Source organism: Poecilia mexicana, unplaced genomic scaffold (genome assembly GCF_051168715.1).
Source record: "Poecilia mexicana isolate PSO_F unplaced genomic scaffold, ASM5116871v1 scaffold_22, whole genome shotgun sequence".
NCBI classification, from domain to species: Eukaryota; Metazoa; Chordata; class Actinopteri; order Cyprinodontiformes; family Poeciliidae; genus Poecilia; species Poecilia mexicana.
Window position 1 is genome coordinate 21564387 of NW_028263391.1, and position 13991 is coordinate 21578377.

Here is a 13991-nt window from a genome sequence, read left to right on the forward strand (position 1 = left end):
AAGCAGGACTTTTCAGCTTGATATGGATCTCAAATGCTAATTATTTAGTATTTGCTAAATAATTAAATCCAATTTAAAACATATTGAAAGGAATCAAGATCAGAAGATCTGTTACATGTCTGTGATGATGTTTAAAATGGGAAGATAAGCGTTTCAAAATGTTCTGAACTGTAATGTTGAAGCAGCCTCCACAGATAAATGATTAAAGATGAGAAACAGAGGGCAGACCAGCCACAAAGCCAGAAATAATTGGCAAAAAAAGAAGGAAAACAGACAAAGACGTGGCTTCTATTAACCCAGGAACACGTAACATATACACCATTATCCCAACACGCTGTTTAACAAAACACACGCTGTCCTGCCAAAGAGGAAGCGCAGAGGGATTAGCAAGATATGTGGAGCAGATCTTACTAAATGTCAACGGTCCCTAAAGTCAGAGCTTAGCTTCGTAGATCTGGTTTCTCTCTGCCTGTGAAAATCCTTTTTTAACTATATGCTCGCAATTATGTCCTCAGAAAACGTCACAAACGGTTTAAACAAAAGAGAAGAAGCTACCTGGTGAAATGTATTACATTAGTGACATTTAATAAAGTCGATACGAATCAAAGTATCACAGGAGTTACGTTTACTCAATTACATTTACTTGAATAAAAACATACTTTTTCTATGCTGTACTTTCTACTTTTACTTGAGTAATTTTATTATGAAGTATTTCTACTCTTAAATGAGTACAATTTCTGGATTTTCTACCCACTGAATGAAAAAAACATTTTAACCAAAAACTCACCAGAAACACACACTGCAGTTTTTGTTACTTATGAGAATTATTGTCTTTTTTGTCCTTAAACTATGAATATTCCCACTTAAATTTATATTTTGGTCCTTCTGATGATGTAATTTTTAAATATTAAATGCCTCATAATTTCATCAGCTACTCAGTACTTGAGTAGAAAAATACTTTTACTACCTTTTACTTGAGTAAAAATATGTTGAAGTAATGTTACTTTATTACAATTTTTGCATACTCTCCCACCTCTGCAGATGCAATGTTGAATCTATAACATAAAGAATCATTTTACAGGAAAAAGGGCGTCCAAGAAATAAAGGTGAAAGAGGAGAGTGAGTGTTCATACAGGGAAAATTAAAAACAGAAAACAAGTAAATCGGTTAAAAGCTTCTCTAGGGAAAAATCAAAGTGAGAAAAAAATCCCAGTTTATTCCTTTTTGTAGCTGTTCTGCTAGGCAGCGGTCATTAGCATTGTTGCTAAGTTCCTGGACTGGAATCCTGGCCTCAGTCCAACACATGCTAGGCTAACTGCTCTCTCTAAATTGCACTCAGGAGTGAGAGTGTGTGTGAGAAAAAGTGTGTGTTTGTCCTGTTTGTCTCTGGCAGCTTATTAAGGATGTATACTCTCATCGAATGACAGCTGGATACTGGCACCAGTCCACCCACCACCCAGCAGAGATGGATGGATTTTCCAGAAGCTGGAAATGTTAAGAGTTTGAGGTGGATTCCCACCAGACCCGTTTAGTCCATTTAAGTCAAACTCTAGTTCATGAATGAATCAAATCTGATTCAGAAAAAAAAAGCAAACTCTGGTCCGCCAACAGACCTCGTTCTCGGTTCAATGGAAGTGAACTCTGGTGCTGTTCGAATGCATATGTGAACACCAGTTGGTCTAAAAGCAGGACGTGGACTACAGAGCAGGGCATTATGGGTAAAAACATCCAAACAAACTTACTAGTGGGAGAAATTGTTTGTAGTGATTTATAAGCAACAAAAAAGAAATCCTACCACCGCTAAAATCTGACGCGAGTCCATATTTGTTCATATTTTGTGTAGAAAGAAGTTGTGCTCAGTGTCTTCTTTGGAGGTTTTCATGTCGTTTCCTTGAGTGATTCTTGGTGCAGCGCCCCCACAGGTGAGGAGGGAAACAGGCTTTTCATTTAGTTTGGATTATTTGACCAAGTGCAGTATGAAACAGAACCGCACCAGCTGAAAATGTAACAAATGTAGCAATTTTGGTCTCCAATAAAACCAAAAAAGCAGGAAGCAAACAACAATGCAGGGGATTCTGGGTAAATACAACCAAAACAAACATGTGTGAGTCTAGAGCAGGAAAAATGGCTCATGGTCTTTTAGAAGAAACAAAAGAGAAATCCCACAACCACTAAAATTTGACGCCACTCCATTTTGTGAAGCAGAAAGTTACGCTCATATCTTTTTAGTCTCATTTCCTTCTGAGCTTCTTGGTGCAGTGCCCCCACAGGCGAGGAAGGGAACAGGTTGTGCACATTGCAATGTGAAAGCAAACTGCAGCAGCTGAAAATGCAAAAAAATTTTGAAATATTGCTCCCCAATCGAAACGAACTATCGGCTATAAAAACACTCCAACTCCTCTCATTTAGTTCTTTTCCCTCCCATCAAAATAAACCTCAGTTTTCTGAGAGACATAGCAGATCTGAAAAACAACAATAACTCTCATTTTCACATAAATCCCCTGCCACAATCTGAATCAACAACGGCGTGACAAACAGCTGGAACCAGAAATCCTCTTCATTAGTGAGACTTTCAGGACCCAAACGGACCACAGATGTACTGAGTCATGGCTGGCAGCAGCTCAGGCTCTGACACAAGCCTCGCTCTCAGTCTCAACCTTTCCTCACATAAAACAGGCCTTTGTCCTCAGCAACAAACAGCCAGGAAGGAACAGGAGGTCCATCCAGAGCGAGCGTGGATATGCTGATGTTCCATCCTGAAACACTGCCGATACAGAAGACATGATTTCCATACAGCAGAAATAGAAACAGAGAACACTGTTACTATGGATATTCATTTAATTTGGTTTTTGCAGTAGCAATCCTCAGTGAACGCAGTATTATCCGTTATTCTGCTTCACATTTAAAGGCTGTTTGTTTTGCATCTTTTTAGGGCTGCAACTTACGATTACTTTAGTAATCAATTAATCAATTATTCCGATGATTAATTGGATTTAAAAAGTGACATATTCACCAGATTTTTCATTTAAGGCTTTTTTTTAAATACAATATTAGAAGATTAAAAGATAGAAACAAACTAAGGGTGCACCAATTACAATCTTAAAAAATAAAATCAGGATTTAGATATAAAATATAAATACGCTTTAAAATGATTAAACTCATAATCCAGTTTTAAATCTCTGGTTTGTCTGTTTTTGCTGCTTATTTTTTAGTTGAAACTGAATTCAACAAGATAAAAATATATATTTAGCAACAAAAATGGTCGTGTCAGTTTAAACCAAACCAAAAAAAGAAGAAAAAAAAAGAATAAATAAATAAAGAAATAAATGCAAATATCTTTCTCCCTCTCATGTCTGCATCTGTGGTCTGACAAATCAATTTTTGATGGGATTTCTAATGGGGTTCTCCGCTCCGGCTGGGCGCATGCAGAGGGGGGATGCACACTTCAATCACAGAAAGCCGGGTTTTCCCCGCACTTCCCCCAGTAAAAGCAAATGTAGGACATCAATTAGGGAGCAGCGTAATCTCTGCAGGCTGCACAGCAGGCACCAAGAGGTGAATTATATTAGTTAACATCGCAACCAGACACGGTTTGGAAATGAGAAGCAGACAAATTGATGACGTTGGAACCAACATGCTGACACACTCAGCCAATAAATTAATCCTGGGCTGATTATAAAAGGTTTGGTGGTTAATTTACATCACCAAGATATTTAGAGCGTCAAAATAATAACCTGAGTAAATACATGTTGCAGTTTTCAAATGCTGATATCCAAACTGCTGATTTGTTAAATCTGTGAATGAACTGAATTGTTCAGCAACACAAAGTTTTAATTTTACAAAAACTTTAAACTTAAGAAATCATTTGCTGTTTGGCAACATGAAGCGATCTAAGAAATAAATAATTTCCTCATCAAAATAAATGTGATAAGAGATTGAAAGCCTCGTTCCGTGTTTGCATTAAACATAAAAGTGAGCACATTGAAATAATAAAAATAAATTTGCTTAATGGAAACACAGCAATTTCAAAAAAACCTCACATTTCTTGATGAAACGTTTTGGCGGATGAGGTGGATTTTTTGGCTGCATCAAAATAGACGTATTTCTTAAAACTGAAAAGGAAATATCACACAAATCATATGATCAACAACCGGATGTTACTGCTGGCGAAAACCGCAAAGAAGACGACGGGAAGTGGTTGAAGGATGACGGCTGTGCGTATTTTTATTAACATATTGCATGAACAAACCTATGTTGTATTTGCAATACGAGCAGTTTACAGCCCTTCATACTCTGCTAATAATTTTTTTGGCAATAAGTTCATATTTTTTGGTTTAACTGTTCATAATTTCTTGCCTCTCATCTATTTCATGATGTAGCAGCTAAAAATAATGGCATCTCCTCCAGCGGGTTGTGCTGACTCGTTTGATTTATTACCAGTGGCCTCCCCCCGCAGGTAACATCCACGCTCTGCTGAGCCGCTCAAAACGGAGCGGAGCCGCTTTCCAACCCGTTTCTGCTCTGCTGAGGTATTTTTAAACATCTGTGGCAAACTGTCCAATGTCCCGGGAAGCCTGCGTATCTCATATCCTGACCTTGTGATGACAGGTAAACACACACGCACGCACGCACGCACGCACGTGCACGCACACGATGATACTCAAAATGCAGATACACATTTATCCAAATTCTCCAGGAAAATAAGACGCATCACTTTCTTAGCATTTAGTGCCAAAAACTCTACTTTTATACACTGTAAAAGAAAAAAAAATCTCTAAATTACGGTAAAACATAGCTGCCAGAATGTTACCATATAAATATAGTGAGATCCGTTTTGCAGTGAGTGTAAGTAGAGCTTCTGGAGCCAAGCAAATTAAATTACGTCATAAAAGACAAAATAAAACCTGCTAATCAAAGTATATGAAGGGAAAAAACCATGACCCAAGTACAGAACCTTGAGGAACCCCATGGAGGATTAGAAGTTAAACAATTGGATATATAAATAAATACACTATTCTATCATTAATTAAAGACATCACAGAATAAATAAATGCTTAAATAATTTATTTAATAGACAATAAATGTAATATATTTAATATAGGAGAAGTGTCAGCTCTGGAAAAAATTAAGGGACCACTTAAAATAATCAGTTTCTCTGATTTTACTTTTTATAGGTCTATGTTTGAATAAAATTAACATTATTCTTTTATTCTATGAACTACTGACAACATGTCTCTGAAATTCCAAGCAAAAATTTTCTATTTATTTGCAGAAAATGAGAAATAATCAAAATAATTAAAAAGATGCAATGCTTTCAGAGCTCAAATAATGCAAAGAAAACACGTTCATATTGGTTTAGAAACAACAATACTAATGTTTTAATTCAGGAAGAGTTCAGGAATCAATATCTGGTTGAATAACCAGGAGGTTTTCAGTGGGCTCTTAGTTTCGTCCAGATCTGTATGTATACATATATTTATAGCCCAGGACTTGAAACAGTGCTGCTTTACATGCCTGATTGTTTTAGTAGGTCACAAGATGAGGCTGCTTGAATGTGTGTCAGTGCAGATAAAGATGAGAGAGGAAGAGTGTGGAGGAAGAGTGTCCTTCAAGCTTTTAATGTGCACGGAAAATCTATTTTTAATTTATTTAAGACAACCAAACCAAATACGACTACAGCTGCGTGGCAGAAGACACAGAAATGTTTTGAGAACCGCTACAGAGTATTTTTAGAAGTAATAGTTTCTTCAAATGAATGTGATTGTGGCCTGCTTTTAACAGGATAATCTGAGAGCATTTTAATGCATTTTGACAAAAATAAAATATTTCAGCAGAAGCTGACAGCAGACCTGTTATATTAACGCATTTCATGGTTCTTATGTTATTTTTTCCTGCAGATTTTAAGCAAAGCATCGCATTAGAGATTTACACGCTTCAACCTGAGCAACAGCTGCTTCTAATATTGCAGTTACATCAGAATCTGTCAACTTGATGACTAACAAGCATTTTATGTGGAGTTACTTTTAATTTTAAAAATACTTTTTACAGTCGTACCTGTAAGAAACATTCAGTTATCACTGTTTCTTTACTGGTATTTGTTTTCTGTCTTTTATAGTTGTTACTGGAATTTGTCATTAAAATAAATCTTAAATAAAATAAAAAACGGATTAATTAATTAATTCAGTATATAAAAACTTGCAGAAGTGTTCAATTAAGTGTGTAAAAATGAAAGTTTTAGAACAGTGAAATGTTTTTGAAGGGCTAAAAAGGACTAAATTTAATTAATCATTAAATGTACCATGAAATAAATAAATGCTTAAATAATTTATTTACTAGACAATTTATTAAAGGTATCACTAAATAATTAGAATACAAACTTATAATAGCTGATAATTAAATGTGCATTTAATAATTTCATGGTTACTGTTCTTGCACATTTAATAAATTGGCATATTTAATTAATGATTTAATGATGTTTTTATTTATTTAGTTTTGTCCCTTTTATCTCTCCGTAGTGGGGTTCCTCAAGGCTCTTTACTTGGGTCATTGATTTTTTTCCCTTCATACACTTTGATTAGCAGGTATTCTTCAGTTTTTTATGACATAATTTAATTTAATTTTAATTTAATTTTATTTATTTAAAGGTACTTTACAAATCGAACTAATTTACAAATATATATGGTCATGATTACTATTTCTATGTTGATAATATTGAGTAATGTGGGTTTTTTAAACTACACGTAAGTAGTTTGACAACCAGAAGTAATTCTTCTCATTCATGTTCTTAATTATGCTTTTCTTTTTATCTCTTAATGCTACTACTTCTTCTGCATCTTATCTTTGTGCCTATTTTAGAGAAAAAAACATTCATTACTTAAAGACAGAAACATTTATTTACATAAATTACCCAATTTATATAACGTAAACAAGCCAGATCTTATCAGGATCTTATGAAATAGGTGTGTATCACTGCACACATTTAATGAGCACAAGGTGCCTGTCTGTGTATCATTTCACTATAAATGGTTCACTATTTAGCGGCACTGAAGTAAAAGTGCTGAGCAAACCTTATCAGGGGGAAAGTGAGAGAAAACGGAGGGAGATAAGGCGCTGGATGGTTGGGGGAAGGGTGGCCCAAATTGCCCAGCTCAATATCTGACTGGCTGCAGATTAAAAATTAAAAAGAAAAACAGAAGAGCGCTCTGAAATGCATCGTGAGAGAGTCAGATGTGAGGATAAAGGGGCAAACTGCTTGAGAAAAAGCAGCAGCATAAAGCAGAGCAGGATTTAAACATGGAAGAGACGCAGCTGGATCCGGTTTGAGGCGACAAGAACGAGGTGCACCGTCTCACTGACTGATATCGGAAATCAATGTGAGCCTTTAAACGAATCAGCAGGAGCAGATAAGTTATCCTGTTCAGGTCGATATTTATTAGACCGATTCTCTGAAACATGTGGATACAGATTAGTGGCGTTTTACATCATTTCCTAATGTCTAGAAGCAGTTTTTTTTAGAGAGCACTGGTGTAAATAGGTTTACATGGACAACATACAAACAGCCATCGCCATCTACAGTAACTCTTTAAAGAATTGTAATTAATATGAGCTACGACAACATTTAATTTGAATTTGGGATCAATAGGGTATTTTTGAATTTGACTGATTTAATCAGAAGAGCAGAAAAGGAGAAACAGATTAAGATAAAAAAAAACGCTCTAACAAAGAGCAAGATAATAAATCAATAACAATTTACATCAATCAATCTCAATAGATAATACATCTGATAAAATATTCAACATGAAGAATATCTACTGAACTCTGATCCTGAAATCTGGAATCAACTCACAACTCAACTCTTTGGTTGCCTAGCAACAACCGCTGGGCAGCAGTTTCCAGTTACCCCTAACTTCGGTTACCTAGCAACGAGTTCAGTTGGCACAGTGGCAGTTTAAAGTTCCACCACTTTTCCTCACAACTGCTTAAAAATAAAAACAACAACGGCCCAGAGTGAAAACTGGATGAAAGAGGAAAGGTCACAACCCCAGTTTGCCAGAATTTCATATATTTAAAGCTAAAAAACTAATCAACAATTATCGATGTCGACTGATACGAAACGCTGATATCGTGATAAGTTATTCAGTCATGTCGTCCACGCTACTGTAACACTAAATACTACAATTTCCCTTTCCTACACTCATCCTTGGCAGGTAATGTGAGCAAGGTTTTGATCCTAATCCTTCCCCACGTGCCGTCGTCAGTCAGACTTCTCTAGTCGCAGATCCACAGAGAAGAGACGGAGGCTAGATGAAGTCCTGTCATCTCTGATGTGCTTCAAAAATACCTCCAACAAGCATCAAAGCAGCTTCAGTCTTTATTAAACTCCCACCGCACCCTTCGCATCTGCTCAGTCCAGATGCACTGTCACTAATTAATTCCTACCTTCTTCATTTATGATCTCACATCGCAGCTTTTTATCCACGATTCCTTAATCCTGATGTGAACATGGAGCAGAAAGATCTGGTAAAAATGAACAGAAATCTTTCTTAAAGGTGACCTGTTATGCTTCCTTAAACAGGTTAGGTCTGTGGTATGTTCATTGCATTTTTTTGCACTAAATTATTCTTAGATAATGAGATTTTATTCTGCTTAGTTCTGATCATTTTTAGCTGTCTTAGAGTCTCTTGTCACTTTAAATCCAAATAATCTGCTGCTGGCCACGCCCCCCAACTCAATGTTTACACTTGCATGTGAAAATGGCTGCAAATAGTCTTGCAATTCTACAAACCTACATCTTTGAAAAGTAGAAGTGGAGCCTCCTACACAACCAACAAGAATTGCAGCAGAAGGCTGATTGTTCTCTTCTGGTTTGACTCCAGGGTTTGTATTTTTACTCTCATCAGTGTTCCTCATAACAGGGACAATGTAAACTCAGCTATTTTGGGCTTAAGGAAATAGCTGGCCGTAGTGAGCTTTCAGACAAAACAGGAAACAACCGTCAAATTATTCAATGGAGCTGACAGTGGTCACTTTCTTCCCCTTAAAATGAACCAACACACATCAAATCATCCGTGAAAGCAATTACAAATAAACTCCATCATCATTAGCAGCAATAAACCCTAAATTAACACAATTAAATTTCTGCTCTTCTCCAGACCAGCTTGTTCTAAATCTGATTTCCCAGAGAAAGGCCTATTTAAAGGGTTTACTTCCTCCATCAGCTGCAGTCAGCCAGATAAAATATCTGACTACGTTACAACCTCAGACACATCCGGTGTGTCTGAGGTTGTAACGGGGCTAATTTTCATTTATCCTGATTGCCAGAGGACAAAGCGTGCAGCCTGCTCATGTTTTCTGTAGTTTAGCTCAGCCGCTCTCAGAACATTAGTCTGGTTGGATGCTCGACAACACACGGGGCGAAAGAGGGGAGTGAATGACATCATTTGCCTCTGCTCTGAGTGGGTTTGGACGGCTGGAGCCGAGAACGATGATGTCAGTTTGGCCTTCAGGATAAACACAGTAGATGTGTGCGCCCCTGGTAAGGCAGTCTGTTGGAGCCAAACACAAGTTCCTCTGTGAAGATGAGCGTTTTCATTTGGGAGCAGGAACATAGAGGCAGGGCCGGCCCAAGCCTTTTTGGGGCCCTGAGCGGATTTTAATTTGGGGCCCTCCCTTAACAACGTGTCAACACCAGATGCTTCGTTATTACTGGGCAACCCGATGTGGAAAACATACCTACTATTACTGGCATCATTTGTCATTAGCTTAGTGTTATGATGGATATTGACTTTAACCTCACAGGAGTAACAAACTAAAAAATAATTTGGATTTTAAGGTACGCATTTAAGTGTCCCATATTATCAGAGTTGGGTAGTAACTATTTACAGTTACTCTATTACATGTACTTGAGGAACTTTATTGAAAGAAATTTACTTTTCAGAGTATTTTTACTTTTACTTGAATAATATTTCTGGATTTTCTACCTACTGAATTAAAGACAAACTTGTTTTAACCAAAATTCACCAGACACACATGCAGCTTTTGTTAAAGTTTCATAAGTTTTTTTTACCAAAAGAAACAGATTTGGAAAAAATTTATTTTACTTGATTTTGTAATTTTTTGTTACTTATATAAATTATTGTCATTTTTATTCTTAAAATACCTAAATTTCCTCTCAACTACATAGTTTGATCTGTCAGGTGATGTTATTTTAAATATTAAATGATTGATAATTTGATCAATTGCTAGACTTTTTACTTGAGTGATTTCTTGGATGGCTACTTTTTACTTTTACTTGAGTAAAAATACGTTGAAGTAGTGCTACTTTTGTTATTTTTCTTTGGCATCTTATCTTTGAACATCAATGAAATAAAAATAAACGTACAAAACTGTGTGAGGGGCGTACAAGTTTATTACAGCACCACAGATGCTAATTATTAGCAATGAATGGGAATTTCTATAGACATTAGCATAAAGCTAGTGGTCTTAACCTTTTGTTGCTTTACTTTGTTTTGTGGTTGTGCTGACGTGAATGTTATTTAGCTTTAATGTCATGTAGAAGCAAGAGAAATATTTTAATTTTTAGATTGAATTATTCCTTGTTACAAATATTAGTAACTGAAAATCATTTGATTGATCTCTGATAAGACACGAAGGAAGTTTCAAAGTGAGAAATCACACTGAGATAAATGCAGCAAGACAAAGTTTTTCAAATGCTTTAACATAACGCATCAACCAGAGAACCTCCAGCTGCTCCATTTTTATTTTTAAGAGTGACGCGACAGTCGTTTCCTCAGGGAATCTGGTGACGTGAAGCACGCCGCCACACCTGTTTTTCAGGTCAGTCAAACTAACGCACATCTCTGTCGTTTTACTCATCACAAGGAAAGAAAACAGATCCACTTTGCTTTTTCAGTTTGCTCTGAATGGATTTAAAGATTTCAGGATGAATAAATCCAAATGGATTGAATATTTGTCTGTCTATCTCTGTGCAGCTTCTTTCTTTGTGTCCAAAACGGTTTTAACCAGCTTCACTTCATCAGTTATTCATGGGAACACTGAGGCCTGAAGTGGACCTTCGAAGCAGTCACCTCTCTGTAATTCCTCATCCTTCGTTTGCTCTAGAGAGGCGCTGCTCTCCCCTTCCTCCTCATCAGCTGCAAAAGTGCTTACACAGCTCAGAAAACGGCATTGATTTTTTCATTAACAGTAAACGACAGCCAAGGCGACTCACGATGACGAGCTGTGGCGGCATGATCGCATTCAGAGCATTCTTATGTTTACCATTAAATAAAGACGAGGAGAAACTTTAGAGGAATAAGAGGAACTTTTTGGAGAAATGTTTAATTAATATTCTGTTACTACTTTAGGAGAAGCCCAAGCATGTTAGCTCGGTCATTGTGTTCGGTCTAATCCCCTTTGTTTGGCTCTTACTGATCCTGAACAAATGTCGCTCGTCCTTACAAATAACTGAACACACTTAGGTTGTTTTCACGCCCGACAGTAAAGTGGATTCGGTTCGATTGGGAACCAAAGTTGCAACATCTGATACATTTTCAGCTGTTGTAGTTTTCTTTCACATGGCACTGTGTCTAAAGAACCAAACTATTTGAGAAACCTGATCCCCTCCTCACCTATAGGGGCGCTGAATCAAGAACCACTGAAGGAAACAACACAAATCTCTGAAGAAGACATGAGCGCCACATCCTGTTTCACAAAATGCAAGCAAAAATGGAGTAGCGTCAGATTTTAGCAGTTCCAGGATTTCTCTTTTGTCTTTGTTAAAATCCTATGAACCATTTCTTCCACTAGTGATAGACTCGCACGTTTCTTTTGGTTGTTTTTACCCAGAATGCCCTGCACTGTAGTCCACTTCCTGATTTTGGAGCAGTCACCGGTCCACTTGCATCCACATATGCATTCAAACTGCATCAAAGTTCACTTCGAACCAAAACCAAAGTTATTAGGTGGACCAAAGTTCACTTTATTGATCTATTACAAACGAACTGGACTTTTGAGATAACAAACTAGAGTTTGATTAAAGCGGACTAAACTGGGCTGGTATGAATGCAACCATACAATCCCATCCTATTCTGAAACAACTAAGAACTAAAGAAACATTCATCAGTGCTGTGCATTAGAAAAATAATTTATTAAACGCAACTAAAGCTGTATGTTAGAATGCATTCACACCGGTCATGTTTAATCCACTTCAATCTAACTCTAGTTAGTTTGTGTTGAAAGTCCGGTTCATTTATAACTTGGTCCTCCTAAAAACTTAAGTCTCGGTTCAGTTGAAGTGAACTGTAGTGCGGATTGCAAGAAGACTGAAGTCCACTCCAAAAGCAGGAAGTGGACTTTAACGCAGGGCGTTCTGGGTAATCACAACCAAAACAAACATGCTTATCTAGCGCTAGCTGGAAAAATGGTTCGTAGTCTTTCACCAGACCAAAGAGAAAAACTAGCACTGCCAAAATCTGATGCCACTCCAACTTTGTTTCCATTTTATCAAACAGGAAGTTGCGCTCATGTCTTCTTCATAAGTTTTCATCTCGCTTCCTCCAGTGGTTCTTGGTGCAGCGAAGCGAGTCTATCAGACATTAGATATGAAAATAAACACATTTTCATGTGGGTTTCTACTCAGTTTATTACTGACTTACAAAAGATCCAATTAATAAAAAGAAAAACCTGATATTTGTTTTCTTGTTGCTAATTGACTCCCCAGGGCATGCCACCCTGGATGGAGAGCCATTAACTGTAGAGAAACCACGCAGAAAGTCATAATGTTACCAATATGAACCCAGTTTGGTGTAAACTCTTAGCAAATAAACAGAGCAGAGCTTAATAGAAATAAATCTTTAAACTGATGTGTCATCCTGTCCTCCTGACTCACCCCTCCTCTAACGCATCATTTCTCCTTCCCAGCAGCTCGGACAACACTCATGTTGCAGATGTTTTGTCCTGCTGAAATAAAGGGGAAGACCTCATCCAAACTCGTTTTCATCTGGACATGAAACTGAAACGCTGTTCCTCCGCCTGCCTGTCTTTGTTTATCGCCTCTCCTGGCTGCAGCTGACTCACTCTGACACAATGTTGACATTTTTCTGGCTTTAATTCCTCCTGCAGCATGACTTTCAGCTCCAAATCCCCTAAAGTGGTCTGCGCTGTGTAGAACTGGAGCTGCTGCTAAACTCTGATGCAGCTCAGCGTTAAACACCCCCGGTCAGCTGGTCGGGAACACGGCAAGCAAGCGGGATAAGTTAGTTTCATTTTACCGTTGCAGAACTGGAGCAGGGATGAGGTGTCATACAGGCTGCTGTAGCTGGAAAAGCCGTCCTCCATTCTCAGTTTAGTTTGCTGCTGCCTCCATTCACTCCGCTCGGATCAGGCTCCCTGGCAACCCATTCACTCCCATTCCGTCATGTTAACTTGTTTTTCCTCCCAGTTAAACTCCGGAGTTGCAGCGGGAGGAACAAACCAGAGGGATGGATGTCTGCAGCTTCCTCCGGTCCTTCCAATATAAAAAATGAAACAGCTTAACAAGACGGAGCTCTGTTGGTGTGTGTGTGTGTGTGTGTCTGTAGATAATGCTCGGGACAGCCCCCACTGTCACACGGAGAGGACGAGTCAGGCCAAAGGGGGCGTGGCCTGTGAGTAAGCCCCGCCCCTCCGCTGAAAGCAGAAAAAAAAGCAAGGATGAAACGGTTTTTAAAATACTGAAAGCGTTACCAAGGAAGACCATTTCCGCCATGAAAGAAAAAATAAAAGCCCAAAAGGAAGCTATAATTAGACTTTTAAAGTAAAAGACAATTTTGAGATAAAAAGCTAGAATTTTGACTTTGAGTTATAATTATGACATATAAATACATAATTTTGAGATACATTCACAATTCCGACTTTCTACATCATAATTTACACTTTGTCATAATTATGATTAAAAATCATAATCTAAACACATATAGAATCTGCAGAATCCATTTATAACAAATAGATAT

At 37.5% G+C, this 13991-nt stretch overlaps 1 protein-coding gene across 5 annotated transcripts in view; it reads right to left on the reverse strand.

The window, feature by feature from the left end:
- eml1 (EMAP like 1) overlaps positions 1–13718 on the reverse strand; it is a 46408-nt gene extending 32690 nt beyond the window's left edge. For 2 of the 5 annotated variants that reach the window (XM_088002479.1, XM_088002478.1), the window contains exon 1: positions 13272–13718. In XM_088002479.1, the coding sequence (XP_087858605.1) occupies positions 13272–13338 (67 nt within the window). In that variant the 5' untranslated portion in view covers positions 13339–13718. The remainder of the gene's footprint in view (positions 1–13271) is intronic. The other 3 variants (XM_088002481.1, XM_088002480.1, XM_014987869.2) reach the window with 2 other exon arrangements.
- Between the last annotated feature and the right edge of the window lie 273 nt (positions 13719–13991).